Consider the following 20,953-nt stretch of genomic DNA (forward strand, 5'->3'; position numbering starts at 1 on the left):
TTTCAATGTATTCTTCGATATACGTGTGTGACATTAAAAAGATGCTGTGTAAATTGTCATTATAGTTCTGCAAAACTAGCTAGGTCCACGCTAAAGTAGTAAAGTACCCAAATGCCCATTCAGAGAATATCTCACCAGTCATTCTACTGCCATGTGAAACAAAAAAAATTCTTGTAACATAAAAAAAAAAAAAAAAAAAAAAGAGTGAAAGTGACAGACAGTAATAATTTAACACGTAGAATAGTTGTTAAAAGCAATAACAATTTTAGTGACAGATTGTTTATTATTTTCACATATATTCAGCATTTTTTCTTTATTATTCAAAACACATCATATGAACAATTGTGGCAAATATTGTGGTATTTTAGAATTACTCATATCCCACGCCTATATATATATATATATATATATATATATATATATATATATATAGAAGGAACCAAATTCCATAGAGCGCTCAAAACACTTCACTAATTAAACCAAGCCTTTTTTTCACCTACCTTTCTTTATTTCATAGAGAGCTATAGCTCTCTAACACCAGAAATGACTGATCATTGCCTTGAAGATACCACCCAAAGAAAAAAGTCCAGAGGTGGATGGAATGCTGCCATTTTCATCATTTGTAAGCCAATTAAGCTACTCTTTAATCTTAATTATTAGCTACTCTCAAAGCTTCATATTATTCTTATATATGAGCTTGGTTATTAATTCTTTTTTCCTTTGTTTTGCAGTTGTTGAAGTGGCAGAGAGATTCACATTCATTGGCCTGGCCAGTAACCTCATCATGTACCTCACAGATGAGCTCCATGAACCCACCTCCACAGCAGCTAAGAATGTAAACACTTGGGTTGGTGTATCTTGTGTGTTCCCCATAGTTGGAGCCTTCATAGCTGACTCTTATCTCGGACGGTTCAAAACTATCGTTGTGGCTTCCTTCATTTATTGCACTGTAAACTCTTTAAACCTTTTCTTTTTCCTTGACGAAGTACATTTTCTAGGTTTCAGTTAATTTAATTAATAAAGTATTTAATTTGTTGTTCAATAAAACACTATTTAGGGTTTGAATTCGACTTACCCATCAATCAATTTTGTCTTTTGACTTGATGATTTCAGTCAATCATCATGAAACAATTGTATAAGTTCAAGTCCTATCGTAATTTAAAAAATAAATTTTTTTCTCTCTATGAGCTTACGTGCTCTTCTTCTTCATCTTAAATATCATAAATATATATCAACTGTAGCAATTAATATTGATTAAGATAGATAAAGTTTATCACTACACATATTTACTCACAGGCTCTATATCCAAGCAACAACCAGTAGCACTATTAACCCTTGCACATGAGCCATCATGTTTGAGGTTCAACAATCTTTTTGTTTCTAAGTCATATACGTCTGAACTCATTGGTTGCATTAGCGCTGTGTCTTTTATTTCGGTTTCAAAACTATGGAGCCTGAGGCTCCTAATTACATAAAACCGACATGAGTACGTTCATGGGCCACATGAAAGAGTGGTACCAAATCAAGCAGAGATCGAGAGGCGGCCAGTCGGCCATACTACACGACTGAAAGCTCTATAGTTGACAGGAAATATCTCTTGTTTCCAGTCGGGGTGAGTGTGATGTTGGGGATGCTATTGATTAATTGGGGAAAAAAGGTAATGGATGCCTTAAAAGACATTAATTTATAAAATAAATGCCTTAAAAGCACTTGTGAGGACCCGATGACCTGAAGATCTAAAAACCCGAAGATATATTAGGAAGCGTAAGGAGTAGAGGAGAATAAAAGTCAAGGGCCAGAGGATGAAGTGGGATGGTCCGAAAAAGTACGAAAAATAGATTGGTGATGTATGAGGTATATTGCAAATATCTGGGTTGGGGTAGATAACGATGAACGTTGCATTGAATGTTCTGCACCAAGTTTTCTGGCCGCATTGAATAGGGAGTACTAGCTTTATCCGTTGCATTAATGTGGAAATGACTTGAACAATACAAAGCACAGATCCAAAACTTTTCTCCATTATCGACTACAAGGGAATGGACAAGTGTCAGTAAATGGGGTTGAGTAGATGAGAGGTGTATGGCTGAGATAGTAAGGGCAATGGGTATAAATAAGAGAGAAAAGAAGAAGGGCAGGGGGGACGCCAGAAACTTTGTTGTTGATACCCTCTTTACAAATTCATTGTTTTTGGACCTTGAGTTATAAAACGCTGTTATTGTTAAGCTTGTACGTGATTTTTGGTCCTTATAATTGGCGCCGTCTATGGGAACAATAAAGTGGGGCGTTCTGGTTTGAAGGTGAATGGCGGAGGCGAATCAGGAAAGGGAAGAATTAATAGGTTCCCAGAGGGGAAACCCAGCTATAAACATGCAATGCGGAGATGGAAGGAAACACACCCCAAGTGTGGTGGTGGAATCGTATCGTAGTGATCAAGTGGTTGGACGACGATCACAGACTGAGAGGCAGATGTCTCATGATGATGTGTTGCGCAAACGCTTAGATTGGAAGAAGTGTGGTAGGAGGAGCCCGTCTTGCTCGTCCAGTGATAGCTCCAAGGAAAAACGAGGAGGAAATAATCATCAAGCATCTGAGTCTCTTCACAATGAGTTACGTTTGATTACTTCTTCACGTGCTCGGGCGAAGAGGAGGGAGGAGACGCGAGATGAGAATGGGTCATACCAAGGTGAGGGGAATGATGCAATGGGTAAAGCCTTGAGGCAAATCTCTAAATCCCCTTTCGTGGCTCGGATAAACAAGGCAAAACTTCCCCACAGATTTTCTCAACCTATATTTATCATGTATAATGGCAGGACTGATCCTGTAGAACACGTCAGTCCTTTTAATCAAAAGATGGCAGTTTATTCGAATAATGAAGCGTTGATGTGTAAAGTTTTTCCTTCCAGTTTGGAACCAGTGGCTATGCGATGGTTTGATGCTTTGGCGTAAGGTTCCCTAAAGTCCTTTGAAGAGTTGACGAGGGCATTCGGGGCTCGGTTCATAACATGTAGTAGGGTCCCAAAACCCTTGGATGCATTACTATCTATGGAGATGAGGGAAGGAGAAACGCTCAAAACTTATTCCGATCGGTATTGGGTAATGTATAATGAAATTGACGGAGATGTTGAAAATGTGGCTGTAAGAACTTTTAAGGTGGGGCTCCCTACGGAACACGGATTGAGGAAGTCCTTGACAATGAAGGCAGCTGTAGACATGCGTCAGCTTATGGATCGTATAGACAAGTATAAACGGGTTGAGAAGGACCAGATTCAAAGCAAAGGTAAAGCAAAGCTATATCCGGAGAAGAAAGATCTTCGGGGAATGGGGTACCAAGGCAGTCGACCTAGGCGAGATTTTCCAAGTCGTCCATTGCCAGTGAAACTCCTTTGATTAATTCACTGTTCAAGGAACCTATACATCAAATATTGGAGAAAATACGAGATGAACAATACTTTAGACAACCTAACAAGATGAGTGGAGATACATCTTTGAGGAATCAAAATATTCATTGTCATTATCATCAAGATAAGGGACATACCACAGAAGAGTGTCGGACGTTGCGTGACCATTTGAACCAATTAGCCAAGGCGGGAAAGATCAATCATTTCTTGTCTAGGCCAGACAGGCAAGTTGGGCATCAAGGTACAAGAATGTATTGTGGAAATCTTCCTCGGCCAGCATTAGGCACCATTAACGTCATTTTTGCGCAGCCGAGAAGAGGAGCCGAGGATCCTTCTCGAATCATGTCCGTGCATAGTAGTTTTGGGAATGAAGTCATAGAAGGAAGCAATCAACTGGCTAAAAGAATGAGGTTCTCGACAATGCCAGTGTTGGGTTTTTCTGAGGAAGATTAGGAAGGGACATGTCAACCCCATGATGATGCATTGGTAGTAACTATTCGTATCGGGAGATATGACGTGAAACGAGTCTTAGTGGATGATGGAAGTGGTGTAGAAATTATGTATCCCGACTTGTTTAATGGTTTAAAGTTGAAAGATGAGGATCTGGAACAGTACGATTCTCCGTTAGTAGGCTTTGATGGAAAACCGGTGATTTCGCGAGGGACGATTAGGCTGCCTGTACAAGTTGAGGATGTAGAAGTCCAGGTTAACTTCATAGTAGTCAGGGCGTATTCACCTTACACGACCATTTTGGCTAAGCCCTGGCTCCATGCAATAAGGGGTAGTTTCTTCAACTTTGCACGTAATGGTGAAATATCCTATCCAAGGAAGGGTAGGAATATTACACGGCAGTCAGTCGGTAGCTAGGCAGTGTCTGATTTCTGCAAGTGTTAGGACAGGGCCAAGTTCAGCAACGGGGGCAATGCTGAGAGCTTTATAACAATTAAAGAAACCTACTCGGGGGGTGGGTATCAATGTGGATGGAGGTTCCGCTGAAGAACTAGACAAGATATTTATAGGAGAGGGTAAGGAGAGATATTTTCAGGTGGGATCCTAATTGCCAGTATCAGAAAAGGAGGAATTGGTTAAGTACTTAAAGGATAACATTGATGTTTTTGCATGGACTACCTATGATGTCCCGGGCATTGTTCCAGAATTCATTTGTCATCATTTGAATGTTAGTCTCGACGTAGTGCCCCATAAGCAGCCTCCTCGGCGTGCGTCCCAAGAGCATGCCGAGGCGGTGAAAGAGGAGGTTAATAAGTTAAAGCAAGCGAGGGCAATCGAGGGCAATCAATGAAATCTTTAATCCTGAGTGGCTTGCTAACACTGTTGTGGTTAAAAAGAAGAACGGAAAGTGGAGGGTTTGTGTCGATTTCACTGATCTGAATAAGGCATGTCTAAAAGACCCTTTCCCTATTTCGAGAATTGATCAACTGGTGGATGCAACTGTTGGGCATCCCTGGATGAGTTTCTTAGATGCTTTCCAAGGTTATCATCAGATACCTATGTCATTAAGTGATCAGGAGAAGACAACTTTTCGTGCTACTAATGCCAATTACCATTATCGAGTAATGCCTTTTGGTCTTAAGAATGCAGGCTCCACTTATCAAAGAATGGTGACTAGAATGTTTGAATTGCAGTTGGGGCGTAATATGGAAGCATATATCGATGACATGGTGATTAAAAGTAAGAAAGTAGGGGACCATTTGAGGGACTTGCAAGAAACCTTCTCAGTCCTTAAGAGGCATAAATTGCGTTTGAATGCTTCCAAGTGTTTTTTTGGAGTAAGTTCAGGAAATTTTCTTGGGTATATGATAACGCATCGAGGAATTGAAGTTAATCCTGACTAGATTAAGGCTATCTTGGGGTTGCATCCTCCTCAGAATCCTAAGGAGGTACAAAAGCTGACTGGAATGTTTGCGGCATTGAATCGGTTTATCTCGCGATCTACGGACAGGTGTCGACTTTTTTATCACATTTTGCATAAATGGAGAGATTTCCAGTGGACGGATGAGTGTAATATGGCTTTTGAGGATTTGAAGCAATATTTGGCGAATCCGCCAATACTGTCACGTCCGGAGAAGGAAGAGGTGTTGTATGCCTATTTGGCAGTTAAAGATTACGCTGTAAGTCTTGTCCTAGTACGGAATGATGATGGAATTCAAAAACCGGTGTATTACATTAGTAAATCCTTGCAAGAGGCCGAGAGGCGATATTTACCTTTGGAAAAGGCTCTTTTAGCCATCGTACGTGCAACAAGAAAGCTTCCCCATTATTTTCAAGCCCATACGATAGTGGTACTTACCCAACTGCCTTTGCAAGCTATCATAAGGAAGTCAGATTACACTGGTCGCGTGGCTAAGTGGGGAACTAGGCTTGGAGCTTATGATGTCAAGTATATGCCCCTGATAGCTATTAAAGGGCAGGTTCTTGCCGATTTCGTGGCTGAATTCACGAAAGGTGGCATTAGGCAGGAAGATGTTATACTAGCCGTGATGATTATTGGGCTTGGGAGTGTCCTTCTTTGGAAAGTTTATACGGATAAGGCATCTAACCGAAAGGGAGTAGGGATTGGAATTGTGTTGATTACCCCTGAGAAATTAGTCATGGAAAAGTCACTATAGCTAGGATTTGTAGCACTAATAATGAGGCCGAGTATGAAGCTCTCTTGGCAGGCACTCAAATGGTTAGTCATTTGGGAGGAGAAATAGTGGAATTCTATTGTGATTCAAGATTAGTCGTCGGGCAAGTTAATGGAGAATTTGAGGCAAGAGATGAAAGAATGAAAAAATATCTCGACCAAATCAAAGGGGTGTTAAGCACGTTTAAAAGTTTCAAAGTAAGACAAATTCCAAGAGGGCAGAATGCTCATGCCGACTCGTTGGCCATGTTAGCCACATCCTTGGGCTTAAAGTTACCGTGGACGGTAATGGTAGAGGACTTGATGACTTCTAGTCTTACTGGAATCCCGGCAGTTGGGGTTCACAGCATTCACGTTGGCCCGAGCTGGATGGATCCGATTGTGACCTTCTTACAACATGGTATGTTACCCGAAGACAAAGTGGAAGCAGAGAAGGTACGGAGAAGTGCCCCCCGTTACTGGCTTTCTGGGGAGCATAAGTTGTATAAATGTTTATACTCGGGGCCATATTTGCTCTGCGTGCATCTTGAAGTTGTTGAGCCTTTATTGGAAGAGTTGCATGAGGGAATATATGGAAGTCATACTGGGGGAAGATCGTTAGCCCACAGGGCCATGACTCAAGGGTATTGGTGGCCAAATATGCAGAAGGCCTCCCAGGAATATGCAAGGAAGTGTGACTAATGTCAAAGGTTTGCACCAAACATTCATCAACCAGGGGGAGTCTTAAATCCATTATCTAGCCCATGGCCTTTTGCCTAGTGGGGCTTGGATATTGTTGGACCTTTTCCTCGAGCAACTGGTAATAGAAGATGGCTCCTTGTCGGCACAGATTATTTTACTAAGTGGGTGGAAGCCGAACTATTAGCTAACATCAGGGATGCAGACGCTAAGAAGTTTATTTGGAAGAATATTGTAACTCGCTTTGGAGTCCCTCATACTTTGATTTTTGACAATGGACTTCATTTTGACAGCAAGACTTTTCGTAGGTATTGTGGGGATCTGGGAATAAGGAATGGATATTCAACACCGGCCTACCCTCAAGGAAATGGTCAAGCTAAGGCTACAAATAAGGTTATTTTGGCGGGGTTAAAGAAGCGATTAGACGATGCTAAAGGAAGATGGGTAGAAGAGTTGCCTCATGTGTAGTGGACTTATCATACTACCCCTTGAAGATCAACAGGCGAGACACCCTTTTCAATGACATATGGAATGGAGGTGGTAATCCCGTTGGAGTCAGGCTTTCCCACCTTGAGATCTGATCAGTATAATGTTGAGAGCAATCATGATATGCTATGCGATAGTTTGAATACTATTGAAGAAAGAAGAGAAGTAGCCAGTGTGAAGATGGGCAGCTACCAACAGAAACTCAAGCAAACATATGATAAAGGAGTGAAGTCGAGACCTTTAGTACCAGGAGATTTGGTTTTGAGAAAAGTGGTGGGGACAGCAAGAAATCCTGCCTGGGGTAAGTTAGGGCCTAATTGGGAAGGACCGTATAGAATTATGTCTGTAGCAGGTGTGGGGGCCTATCGCTTAGAAGATTTAGATGGAAAAGTAGTTCATCGCCCCTGGAATGTAAGCAACTTACAACGTTATTACTATTAAAGGAAAAGCCTCCTTTTGTATAAGTTGTAGGCCTATTTTGTTTCATTGGTCTGTGCTTCTTTATTGGAACAACTTATATCTAAGTGTTAAGTTGATCTTAGCTCTTCTCCGGCTTCTCGGGCCACAAGCCTAAGAAAAATTAACACCCTAAGAAAAATCCAAGTGTTAAGCTGATCTTAGCTCTTGTCTGGCTCCTCGGGCCATAAGCCTAAGAAAAATTAACACCCTAAGGAAAATCCAAGTGTTAAGCTGATCTTAACTCTTGTCCGGTTCCTCGGGCCACAAGTCTAAGAAAAATTAACACCCTAAGGAAAATCCAAGTGTTAAGCTGATTTTAGTTCTTGTCCGGCTCCTCGGGCCACAAGTCTAAGAAAAATTAACACCCTAAGGAAAATCCAAGTGTTAAGCTGATGTTAGTTCTTGTCCGGCTCCTGGGGCCACAAGTCTAAGAAAAATTAACACCCTAAGGAAAATCCAAGTGTTAAGCTGATCTTAACTCTTGTCCGGCTCCTCGGGCCACAAGTCTAAGATGAATTAACACCCTTTGGAAAATCCAAGTGTTAAACTGATCTTAGCTCTTGTTCGGCTCCTCGGGCCACAAGTTTAAGAAAAATTAACCCTTAAAGAAAAGCTAAGTGTTAACTTAATCCTAATTCTTGTTCGGCTCCTCGAGTCACAAATTTAAGAAAAATTAACACCGTTTTTTTTAAAAAAAAGGTAACAAAAAAGTGTACTATAGGTATTATTCTGGCTTGCGTTGCAAAGTTGATGATCGTGTTATGTTTTATGCATCTATGAAAAGTTATTATTTCAGCAGTAAGGAATTGTAATTGGCAATGAGCAGAAACAAAAATTTAATATTTGAGCATCGCGATATGTTGACAATAACTAATATGCACCATTGGCACAACTATTAATTCCTTAAATTCAGTTTAACAAACAAACAAAAGAAAAAAAAAAAAGCAACAACAAAAAGAAAAGTAACAGCATCAAATTCTAAAACAGCTTTTAACAAACTCTTGAGCTCATATGTCAAGTGTTTTTTTGTTTCTCTTTGGTGTTCTTCTTCTCTGGTTCTTTCTCTTTCTTCTTCTTTTTTGTCTGACCCACCTCCTTCGTATCAGCTTCATTATCTTCATTCACCAATTCGGTGTTAGGAGAAGGGTTCTCAGCTATTTCTTTGCCCTTGGAGTGAACAGAAGAAGGTTCTGGGTCCGGAGTGGTTGTAGATGAGGGAGGAATGGAACTGGGGTCACTTGTTGGTTTGGGAGGAGCAGGTGCCAGTTGTAAAGCAGAAGGGTAATAAACACTGTCGGGATTTCGAAGCTCAGATTCGGTGGATACACCGGCAGCGTCTAAGGCCCGACCCCAAACTTCTAGATAGAACACACGGGCAACGCCTTTGAGTTGAACTGTGAGGCTGTCAGCAGCTTTCTTCATACTGGCATCATATGCTGCTTGCTCAACATCAGCTTTCTCAGCATTAGCTTTCTCTTGCTCCTTAGATGCTAATTCCTTTTGCACCTGTTTAAGCTCCACCATAGTGAGAGCAAGTCTGTTTTGGGCTTGTTTTTGGGCTTCAAGGGCAATATTTGCCTACGACTTATAACTTTGCAAGGTAGATTCCGCGTTTTTATGAGCCTTTTTCACCTCGGCTAGTCGAATGAGGGTTTCCTTCAGATTCTGTTCTGCCTCGTTCTGAGCCTTCACAGCGACTTTGGCGTTGGTCTCTGCTTTTTTGGCTAAGTCCAAGGAATGATCCACCCATTCCTCAGCCATGAACGAAGCCTGGATAGCCTATAATGTACATCAATTACGAAAGACATATGAGTAATGCTTTCAATAATAATAAAGATAAAATGATATAGAATTGTGAAAGATACCTTAGCCAAGTCTTATTTTAAAGACAGGAAGACTTCTCTTTTGCGGAAAGATCTCAGTTAACCATGTCCTCGGGAAGGCATAGGGCCTTTTCCAAACACTCAGCCACTAAACTTGAGCTCCCTTTTTTCAGATCTCTTAGATTGGCATCATCAAGAACGGGGTTGCCTGAACTTAGGGTGAAGCTGGGGAGCCAAACAGATGCTTTCCTTGATGAATCGCCACTGGTTTCCCTGGAAGGTCCAGTATGAGCGGGCTTCTTGGAGGGGTTTTTTTCCCGCCCTAATATCTTTAGAAGGGAGGTCGGGGTTCTCGCCTTCTTCGACCTCTATGACATTTTTGCTACCTTGACCCCTTTTCCTTTTCTTGTCCACGACCTCGGGGGGAGGGGTACGTGTCACTGCTGGGGTGATGGGACGAGGGGGTACGGTCACAGCAGGAGAAGAACTGCTGGCATGTGCTTGTAGCAAGGCCAGAAGATCGGGTTCTTTCTCTTGGAAGCCCATGTTGCTTGTTGAAGGAAGTTGTGAGTCGTGAGGGGCGTCTTCATGATAAAAAACTTCAAAGTCTTTATCCGTCACCTCGGGTGACTCGGCTCGAAAGTTGAAGTCTTTTCTTCGTCCGCAAGATTAGTGGATTGCTTTTGGGGGTAAAGTAGTTTGGTTGCGAGAGGGGCGGGAAGTTGTGCGTCCTGTGTTCCTGCTGGTGGGGGTGTATGTAGTAAGAAGCCAGACACCGCAACGTCAATATGAGCTAAACGAAGATCCCTGGCCCGGATTACGTTCTTTGGACTTTGAAAACGTTTGGTGGAAGGGGTGTAGCCGAGAATGATGTGGGCTGCTCTAAGTTGACCGTCCCTGTGCAAAAATATTTTCGACCGGAGAATTCTATTCAGATCTTGATGGTTCACAGAGGATTTGTTTGGAGCGGTGTGGTAGTCGTCTGCAGTGAGGAATAAAAATTGTTAGGAAGAATTAATCAATGCTAGATAATAAAAGAAGACAACTGATATTCCTAAGTATCATGTCAGTCCTTGAGAACCCTACCTAGCACCCCATCTTGGGTAGGGCAGTGTAAGCTGTCATGCCAATTTCTCGAGATGATGAGGTAATCTTCGTCCATGCCTTTGCTTGAGTCAGGCAAGCAGAAGATCAACCTAACAGTTGGGACCCTACACTTCATGTAGTATTTGGTTTTCTCCCCTTTTTGGCAATTGTACATCCAGTTTACATCATGCCAAGTTAAGTTAGTCGCCATTTTACGATTTAGGGCATCTACACATCCTAGGATCCTAAGGACATTGGGAGAGCATTGAGTTGGGGTAAGTTTATAGTTTATAAAAAAATCCCGGGTCACCCTACCCATGGGGATTTCCATTCCGCCTTCGATAAAAGCGATCATGGGAATTAAAACTGACTCGGGTGGCCGGGGTACAACTAGCCAATCTCCTTCCTCACAATATTGAATATCTACATCGTCAAGAATCCTATATTGGGCCTTAAAAGCGGCCTTTGCCTCATCCGTTTTCACTAATTTAGCGTATCTACCCATTAAACTTTACGATAGAAAGAGAAAAAATAAAAAATCAAGGAGAAGCAATAGGAGAGCTGACACACCTCTGAAGAATGTTTAAAATTGCTCCTCGGGAGATCCTTTTTCCTTTAATCTTTCAAAACGCCAAAATGAACCTCAGCCAGCCCCAAGGTTTGCTTTATAGGGGTAAAAGACAAAAGAAGGGCGGTAATTTTCCCGCTCATAATTGAGATCGCAATCTGAACCGTACAATGTTAATCCAGTCGTAGAACGTGCGAAGATAAGGAACCGCCTGACACCATAAATGATCCATTGTGGACTACGAGGCGTCAGGAGCGTGCCATGGGCAGCGAAAAGACGTCTGTACGTGTGAAAGCAAAATGCACGTAAGAAGTGTATCCAAGGAGTTAAAACTTGGCTATTAATTCGTGGTTAATAGCCCAAGTTGTAAGGGGCTATTGTGAGGACCCGAGGACCCAAAGATCTAAAGACTCGAAGACATACTGGGAAGCATAAGGAGTATAGGAGAATAAAAGTCAAGGGCCTGAGGATGAAGTGGGATGGTCCGAAAAAGTACGAAAGATAGATTGGTGATGTATGGGGTATATTGCAAATATCTGGGTTGGGGTAGATAACGATGAACGTTGCATTAAATGTTTTGTACCAAGCTTTCTAGCCACATTGAATAGAGAGTACCAGTTTTATCCGTTGCATTAATGTGGAAATGACCTAAACAGTACAAAGCACAGAGCCAAAACTTTTCTCCATTACCGACTATAAGGGAATGAACAAGTGTCAGTAAATGGGGTTGAGTAGATGAGAGGTGTATGGCTGAGATAGTAAGGGCAAGGGGTATAAATAAGAGATAAAAGAAGAAGGGCAGGGGGGACGCCAAAAACTTTGTTGTTGATACCCTCTCTACAAATTCATTGTTTTTTGACCTTGAGTTATAAAACGCTGTTATTGTTAAGCTTGTACGTGATTTTTGGTCCTTACAGCACCCATTAACAAGACCAATTCATATTGTATTAGCTTTACAAACTCATGTGTTACAAAAAATTTAAGTGATATTTGGAATATTAAAAAAATTATTGTGTAAATCTTACAAATTGACGTGTTACTAATAAGAAAAAGTGATTTAAACATTCACTTATTATATTAATTAAATAGACCAATTAGATTCTTGTTACATCTATTTGTTGTAAGTCTTTTGCAATAATGTTAATAGTTATATTAGCATTTTATTTATCTATTTATTATGAATTAAAATAGCACCAATCATATTTATTACCATATTAATTTATAAATTTTTAAAATTAAATATATAATAACTTTAATATATATAGTTCTTTAGTCCCAACCACATGTACATGAGACCCAGGTTGCACGGAAATCATTGCTCACTTCTAATACATACCATAGCAGGCTAAAATTTGTATTAAATAGCTAGGTATAAGAAAAAATAAATTTAAATTTAAACCTAAAACTAGTAACAAATTGAATCATAATTTTTTCTAAAGTAACAAATTAAATCATAACGTTTAATAAATTCATTAGCTCTAAAATTAATAAACCAAATTCTGTGATTTTAAAAATAACAAATTGAATGTCAATCCGTTTCAGTATTAGTGTAGAATGACATTGTTTTAGATTTTTAATATAGATGAAAGTTATTTAATTTGCTACTTCTTATAAGGTTTAATATGTTATATACTTTTTGAAACTACAAGGTTTATTATATTACTTTTGAAAATTATAAGATTAAATTTGTCACACCTTGCCAAAAGCCTTGTAGCTGAATTTGTACCTTCTCATGTACAAAGTGTTTGGAAGTCTAGAGGGAAAAGAGTTCGAGTTGCGGAATTGACATTGTGTTGTAATTATTTCTCAAAAAAATATTTGTCACACCCTAAACTTAAAGGTATAAAAATATTATTTTTTTCAATTTTTTTTGTTGTCACTATAAAGGTGACATATTGTGATTAAGGTATAATAAAATTAATGTTAATAGTGAAACTAAATCTGATAAGATAGATGAAATAATGTATATCACAACTTTCCATCATAATAAGATGCGAAAAAAGTTATGAATTTTTTTTGCTTTTAACATTCATCCAAAAACAAAAAACACTTGTCCCAAGGACAAAGATTAAGAATTAAAAATATTTAAATATGAATTGCAATGCACACTTCTTAAAAATTCACACCTTTTAAAAACCAAACACTTGTCAATAATTTGTTGGTTTAAAACTTTTCATGTATATATAAATGGGCAATACTTAAGTACAGTACTTAGGTACTATTCATTAAGTTCTTCTCTTAAAATTTTTCCATATGAATTTTTTCACATAGAATGAAAGTGCATTTTTTAGTTAAATAGTCATATGACTGAATGTTAAAAGGAGAACTTAAGAAATAGTATCCCAAGCTACCGTTCCTAAATTTTATCCTATGTTTTATGTCATATTTTTCTTGGTATTTGTGCATTGTATAAAGTTTTGTGTACACTTGTCAATAATTTGTTGGTTTAAAACTTTTCATATATACAAATTGATTGTGTTTGTATGTCATATTTTTCTTGGTATTTGTGCATTGTATAAATTTGTGTGCGTAAAATATGCAAAAATAACATTTAGGGTCCGTTTGGATACAGCTGAAAATTGAAAACTGAAAGCTGAAAATACTGTAGAAAAATAATTTTTAAATGTGTAAATAGTATCATGAGACCCATTTTTAATTAAAAAAATTGCTGAAAAGTATGTGAACAATGCACGCACAGTACGTGAATAGTGCGCGCACTGTGCATGCACTGTGCACGCACAGTAACTTGTCCCCTAAAAGTAGAAAAGGCAGTAGGGGAAAAAAAAAAAAAAAGAAAGAAAGGGAAAACGCTAAACGCTGGACGCGTTCAGTGCTACCCAAACCAGCCTTTAGAATGTGTTTAGATAGAGCGTTTTGGTGTCTGCGTTTAGCCCAAGCGCATTTTGCAGTTTTTTTTTTTTTCCCCCAGCCGCACTTGTTGACTTTCCTGCGTTTCACTTTTTTTTTTTTTTTTTTGCTGCAGCACGCGTTTCAGGGGACAAACGGCTATTGTTCATGAACAGTAGCCGTATGTTTCTGACTTTTCAGTCACTTTCTTCCGTGAACAGTGCATTCGTGCACTGTCCACGGACCCACAAATTTCATTTTCAGCCATTTTTTTTATTAAAAATGGGTCTCACAATACTATTTACACATTTAAAAATTATTTTGCTACAGTATTTTCAGTTTTCAGTAATAAGTTCTATCCAAACAGACCCTTAATAAAGTATTAAATGCACCTTCATTCATACCAATAGCTCAGGAAAAAAAAAAAATCATACCAATAGAATATTCTCCTTATTTTCTTTTGAAACCAGACACATATATGCCTTTAAAAATGCATTTAATTAGTACAACATTAAAAGTGGGTTGCATTACTTACTTGTGCTTAGCCATATTATAGTGAGTTTTATGCCTTCAATAAAGTACTATTTTTTTTTTTTTTGATGTGCAATAAAGTACTATTAGTATAAAGAAGGGAGGTTTTTTGTTTTTATTTTTATATTTTCTTGGAGAAACAAAAATGGAAGTTGAATTATTTGCATATGTTTAGCAAACTTATAGTGAGCTTTAATGGTAAACGTTTGATTATCTATGCTCTCTCAATAAAATGAAAAATATGTTGTTTTTGATCATGTTTTTACGGCTTTTTATGTCTCAGGGAATGGTTTTGCTAATCTTATCAGTCTCGGTAATACCTTTGCATTACCGAAAAGCATTGTTTTTCTTTGCACTTTACATATTAGCAGTTGGTGAAGGTGGGCATAAACCATGTGTACAAACCTTCGCAGCAGATCAATTTGACCAGAACTTGCCAGAGGAAAAGAAGGCCAAGAGCTCATTTTTCAATTGGTGGTACTTTGGAATAATGGTTGGTGCCACTTCTGCCATAATAGTGGTAGTATACATGGAGGTAAAATAAACTCATATCATTTTTCAACTTTCCAATCTTGAATTTGTACAAATACACGTATAAAGTGAATCATATTTGTATGTGTTAGTTAACTAGTAACTATTTTTTTAGTGGGCAAAAGCAAAAGTCATAAAGTTAAAATTAATGTTAAGGACATAATTTTTTTTTTCACAACTTGTTGGTATGACCAATTATAATTACAGTAATATTACTTTTGCTAATTCTAACAACATAGTTCAACTTATATTATGCAATCACAGAGTTATTGTACTATTGTTTCCTTATATATTGTAAACTTGAACAATTGAAACATATATTACAATTATTTATTTATATTCCACAATCATCATTATCACTTCAATAAGTATAACAACACTCAAATCCACTATTTTAAAAACCAGACTGAACCAGCGGGTTCAACTGGTTAAATTGAGAATCAGACCTAGAACCAGTCTGATAAAAATCAGATTAACCAATAAAGAACCTGTCCAATTGGTGAAAATCGGTCAAGAATAAAAAAAAACCGAGAACCAGTCCTTTTTCTGGTTCTTTGACTATTTTGACTTTTAAAATCATGCTCTAATCCCAAAACTATAAGGTATAATATAAATAGATTGAGATTAACATGTATTTTTTGTCATTACTCTATCCAAATCAATTCTTTAATAATTATGACAAGGGATGGAATCAAAATTTTCACTAAGGGATCAAAGGTTTTTTTTTTTGAGAAACAGGGATCAAAGGTTTAAATGTATACTAAATTTAAATTTACAATAATATATTGATCGACTTGACATGCATGGCTTCCTTTTTATTCTTGTTTATAAGAAGTATTTACAATTTTCTTTTGTTCTTTTTGTTTGTTTGTTTTTTCTCCGTAACAAGTCCAAGTTAGTATTCAATTATGAAAAATTCCATGTCGCAATAACTTTATAATTTGGTGCAGGACCATATTAGTTGGGTTTCAGGGTTTGGAACATTTGCATCAACGTTAGGAGTGTCATTGGCAATATTTCTTTTAGGAATAAAGAGGTACAAGAAACAGGGTCCTATTGGGAGCCCATTCACCAAGGTGGTGCAGGTGTTTGTGGCGGCAGCACGTAAGTGGCGCGTGAATGATACACATGGCGTCTTGGTTGTTTGTTTTGGAGAAAAGTTAAATGATGTCCAAGTGGAGGCTCAACCTACAGTAGTACAAAATTTGGCTCATACTAAACAATTCAGGTACATGTCAAAATTTAAAATAAGTGCAAAATTTCATTGGTGAGTTTGACCTCATTACTACGATTAGTAAGGTTATTGTGGGTGTTTTGGACTCGTGAGAGTCATGTTTGGTTGTTTATTTATTAATAAGTTACATGCATATTTAGGATCCGTTTGGTAAGCAATCTCAAACTCACATTTTTATATTTTAAACAACTTTACATATATTTATACACACTTTTTCACCCACACAAATTTCAAAAAACTACAAAAATTTCATCTCAAACTACTCTACCAAACACTCTTGAATTTATGAATATATTAATTGTTGTATTATTACGAGTGGAATAAATGATAGTTGAATTATAGTTCATTGGCATTTGATTATCTTTTGAGTTTTGACTAGTGAAAGGATAGTTCCCTCCTTTTAACTCTCAAATCAAAATAGGTATGTGGGTAAATTTTTCTACAAATGGTACCATACTGGGTAATAGTTACATTAGATTCAAAGGTTATATTAACATTATTTGTTTGATAATTTTAGCTTACAAATAAGACAAAATTTTAATGAGATCTCGCCTATCGCACTGAACTTAATAAAAGCGACATTTAATTCAAAGATTACACAATTTGTCTTCGAAAACTTTAGCTTTAGCTTGCAAATAGGATTAAATTTTAAGGAGATATCACCTATCACACTAGTAAAATAGCATGCATTTGATTAAAAAGTTAAAACTGTCAGAAAGAAAAGAAAAACAAAGCTGTATCAACACCAGCCCTTAGAAAAGGCGAAAGGTATAACTATTATAAGATAACTTTGTATGATTGAAAATAAAGAAGATATTATTGAAGTGGATCCTAAATTATAGTTAATTTGTCACAATCTACTTTCACAAAATATAATTATGTTATAGACGTTTTTTTTAATGAAAGATTATGTTATAGACTTGTAGCTATAGACCCTATAAGCCTGTGACAATATGTTTTCTCAAACCATTGAATCAACCTTGCCATCCAGGCTCTCATTTGGGAGACCAAAAATGGGGGTAGCCTGTACGGTGTCTGTGAAAAGGAGTGTGAGCCCACGTCATGATGACAATTCTAGAAAATTTCTATAGGTAATATGCATTATTTTTACTTTGGCAAAAATTAGATAAAGTTAGTTATGTGATACCTTTATCTTAGGATAATTTCTAATCAATATAAATAAATAAAAAGGAAAAATTTTAGGTAAAAATCTTTATTACACTACATTATTTTCTTCAATTAAATTCAAATGAATGAATTGACTAAACAGTATTATCTTTCTCAAATATAATTAAAATCAATGCAATTATATGTACGTTTGATTTTAATCAGAGGATAATATATAGTAATGAAGAATTATGCTTTAGTTTTACCATTCTACCTTTTTATTCAATGTTAGAAAAACATCTTTGATTTAGGGTGATTTTTTTTTTCTAGTTTTCTTAAAGAAATTTAAATGTTGTCAATTTTAATCTCTTTTTTGGAATATACAGTGATCTACTAATGAAATAAAGCAGGGCCATAATAGATTTTTTTTTAAAATATAATATAATTTAATTGATTTTTTTTTTTTGGTAAAATAAGAGATCCTGTTAGATTAGTTCTTTGTGGTATTCACTACGGAATTGAGTTAGCTTAGAAAAGTGCACGCAAAGAAGTTAACTAAAAAATCAGCTCTACATATTCATTGGTGTGCAAATTAAGGCATGGGTTGCATATGTAGTGGGAGAAATTGACACTATTTTGATGAGGAGACCATCAAATTTTAAGCTTTATATATTTTTAGCAAGCAATATTGCCAAGTAGCATCCTAAGGGAGCTAGTGGAATCTCAAAGTTACACTTAGTCACGCTTAGGAATCTATGCCTTGCATTGACTGGTTAGCCAATATATAGTAGCCTCAATGACAACAATAAGTCTTTTGAGTTATAAGTTTTCTCACGACTACGGAGATGTACAAATTTTTAGTGTTAGAACATAAATTGATGTTGATGATGATGAATTCAAAAGAGAATCAATAACAATTTGACAATTCAACAATATAATTTGGAAACTGTTGGAATATGCATGTATAGTATTACTCTAATAATAATAATAATAATACTTTCAATAATGTAGGATTCATTTTAGTCCAATTCATGCGAAGATAGACAAGTGTTCATAATGTTAGAGAAAGAGATGTTGTATAAAATTACAAGAAGATGGTTTCAAAGAATTGTTCCTCAACTTTCAAGTTAGAATGAATGTGCGCTAGTTTATGGCTCCTAGAAAACGTACCAATTTTTAATGGCTTAAGCTTTTATTAGTCTTACTTAACATATGTCTTATCGTACGTATTGGTTGAAAACTGTAGGTTTTTGGAGAAAGCAACTGTCATTGACAACATTGATGCATCAAGTGAAAGTAGAAATCCTTGGAGGCTATGCTCACTAAATCAGGTAGAGGAAGTGAAGCTTGTCCTCCGCCTCATTCCCATATGGTTGAGTTCCTTAATGTTCGGTGTAGTTGCGACCAATACTTCGACCTATTTCACCAAGCAAGGTAGTACAATGATCCGATCAATCGGACCCCACTTTCAGATTCCAGCAGCATCGCTTCAAGCCTTTGTTGGCATCACTTGCATGATCACTGTTCCATTGTATGACAGAGTTTTGGTCCCAATTACTAGAAAATTCTCTGGACACCATTCAGGTATTACTTTGCTACAAAGGGTTAGCATTGGTCTATGTATATCATTGCTAACTATGGTTGTGGCAGCTCTAGTAGAGGCTAAAAGGGTTAGCATTGCAAAACAATATGACCTTCTTGACAAGCATAAAGAAATTGTTCCAATGAGTGTGTGGTGGTTACTTCCACAATACATACTATGTGGCTTGGCTGATATGTTCACATTTGTTGGGCTCCAAGAATTGTTCTATGATCAAATGCCAGATTCATTGAGAAGCTTGGGAGCGGCAGCATATATTAGTGTTTTAGGAGTTGGAAGCTTCATTAGCAGTGCTATTATATCTATTGTGCAGGCAATCAGCTCAAGTTGTGGTGAAAAATGGCTTGGTAACAATCTTAATCGTGCACACCTTGATTACTTCTATTGGGTGCTAGCAGGATTGAGTGCCTTGAACCTGTGTGTATATGTATGGAATGCTATGCGTTATATGTACAAAAAACTCGAAGGGGATGAGATACTTGCATAGAAGTAGTATATATTGGCTGCATACCTTGATGGATCAATGATATGAGACTATGGGGCCTTAGCTGTTTGGTGGGTTGTTTCTATCAACATAAATTAATAAATAAATGAATTTCATTTTTAATTAAATTATGCCTTAATTATTGAAATTGTACAAATGTTGTATTTCAACCCAAATTAGAGAAAAGTTAGAAGATACTACTTCATTGTTCATTTGACATATCTTGTAACATAAAATATTACTTGTTGGCAATAATTCCATAAGACTGCCCAAAATTGATCCTATTTTATTTTATTAATTTCATTTTTAACCTGGGTTTTGATTGATGGTTCATCTTGATGGTGATTTGTTTTGTTTTTGGTTATTCAAAATTTGGGTTTGTAGATTGATGATGATTCTGAAAAATTTTACCCTCACAATGACCAAATCAATACATAAATCCTTAACACACATCCCTTCAATTGATCTAGGGGTAGCTGTCCATGTTTTTAATTCTGTTGGACTTGTGTCATATGGGTGCATATTGGAGCGTTGCCTGGCCTTAACACACATCCTTTCAATTGACATGAGAAAATTGACACACATTCCCTCTACTAGCCTAAAGAGACGACAAGTTCTCAAGCTCTATGCCTTGTAACTTTCACTTTTCACTTCTCATCTGCACCAGTTTTTTGACCTAAGCCTCAAAGTTTGCATGACCTCTTTCTTTCAGGTGCTCTTGGTTGGTTTAAGGAACAAGAGATCTTCCTTGTTTACTTAGGAGGTTCCATCACAATTTGGCTGGAGTCAAATATTTATTACAGTTTCATTACGTCTTTGTTTGAAATTTTATGTGTTCGTTTTTAGACCCCTGTAAAATTAGATTGTTTAAGCTAATTAACTAACCAAGTGAATACTTAGGTTTATTATTCAGATCTAGGTTAATAACAAAACAATCATATCATGCAAAGCAGCGGAAATATAAAGAACACAATGATATGATAACTCAGGAAAACCAAACCGGTAAAAAATCTAAGGAGAATTTGACCTAATTATCCTCAAGGTAAAACAGCAAAACCACTATAAAAGAATTGGAGTTTGTACAATAGCGACTTAGACCACTAACATCCTATTGCTACTTCGAGTAGAAAACTGACTATCACGATCCCATGGTAGCTCTGAGTCCACGGACTACTTTTTTCTTTGGCCTTTGCAAAACACAAAAACCCACGTTTGTGACTTTGAGATCCTACTCAAAGATTTAGCAACACAAACTCTCCTGTTTGTGACTCCAAGACCACCCTTAAAGGTTTAGATCATCAGCACCTTTGATGACTAGAGAAGGCAGTAATTTCTACAACTCCAGATCTTGAGATTCTTCAAGTAATAACGCCGGTAGAAGATATGAGAGAGCTTTTTAGGAACAAAACCCTAAATACAAAAGAGGCAGACTCTTCTCTCTCTTAAAAACCTTATAAAAACGTGCTTAGAGTTTCCT

General features: G+C 37.3%; 1 protein-coding gene across 1 annotated transcript; it reads left to right on the forward strand.

The window, feature by feature from the left end:
• The first annotated feature begins 543 nt into the window (after positions 1 to 543).
• LOC142614565 (protein NRT1/ PTR FAMILY 5.4-like) lies at positions 544 to 19,480 on the forward strand. Its single transcript, XM_075787099.1, has 5 exons — positions 544 to 622; positions 732 to 949; positions 14,804 to 15,055; positions 16,002 to 16,279; positions 18,639 to 19,480. The coding sequence occupies exons 1-5, from the start codon at positions 544 to 546 to the stop codon at positions 19,477 to 19,479; spliced, it is 1,668 nt and encodes a 555-aa protein (XP_075643214.1). The 3' UTR covers position 19,480.
• Positions 19,481 to 20,953: the final 1,473 nt, after the last annotated feature.

Source organism: Castanea sativa, chromosome 11 (assembly GCF_040712315.1).
Source record: "Castanea sativa cultivar Marrone di Chiusa Pesio chromosome 11, ASM4071231v1".
In the NCBI taxonomy this organism is placed as follows: domain Eukaryota; kingdom Viridiplantae; phylum Streptophyta; class Magnoliopsida; order Fagales; family Fagaceae; genus Castanea; species Castanea sativa.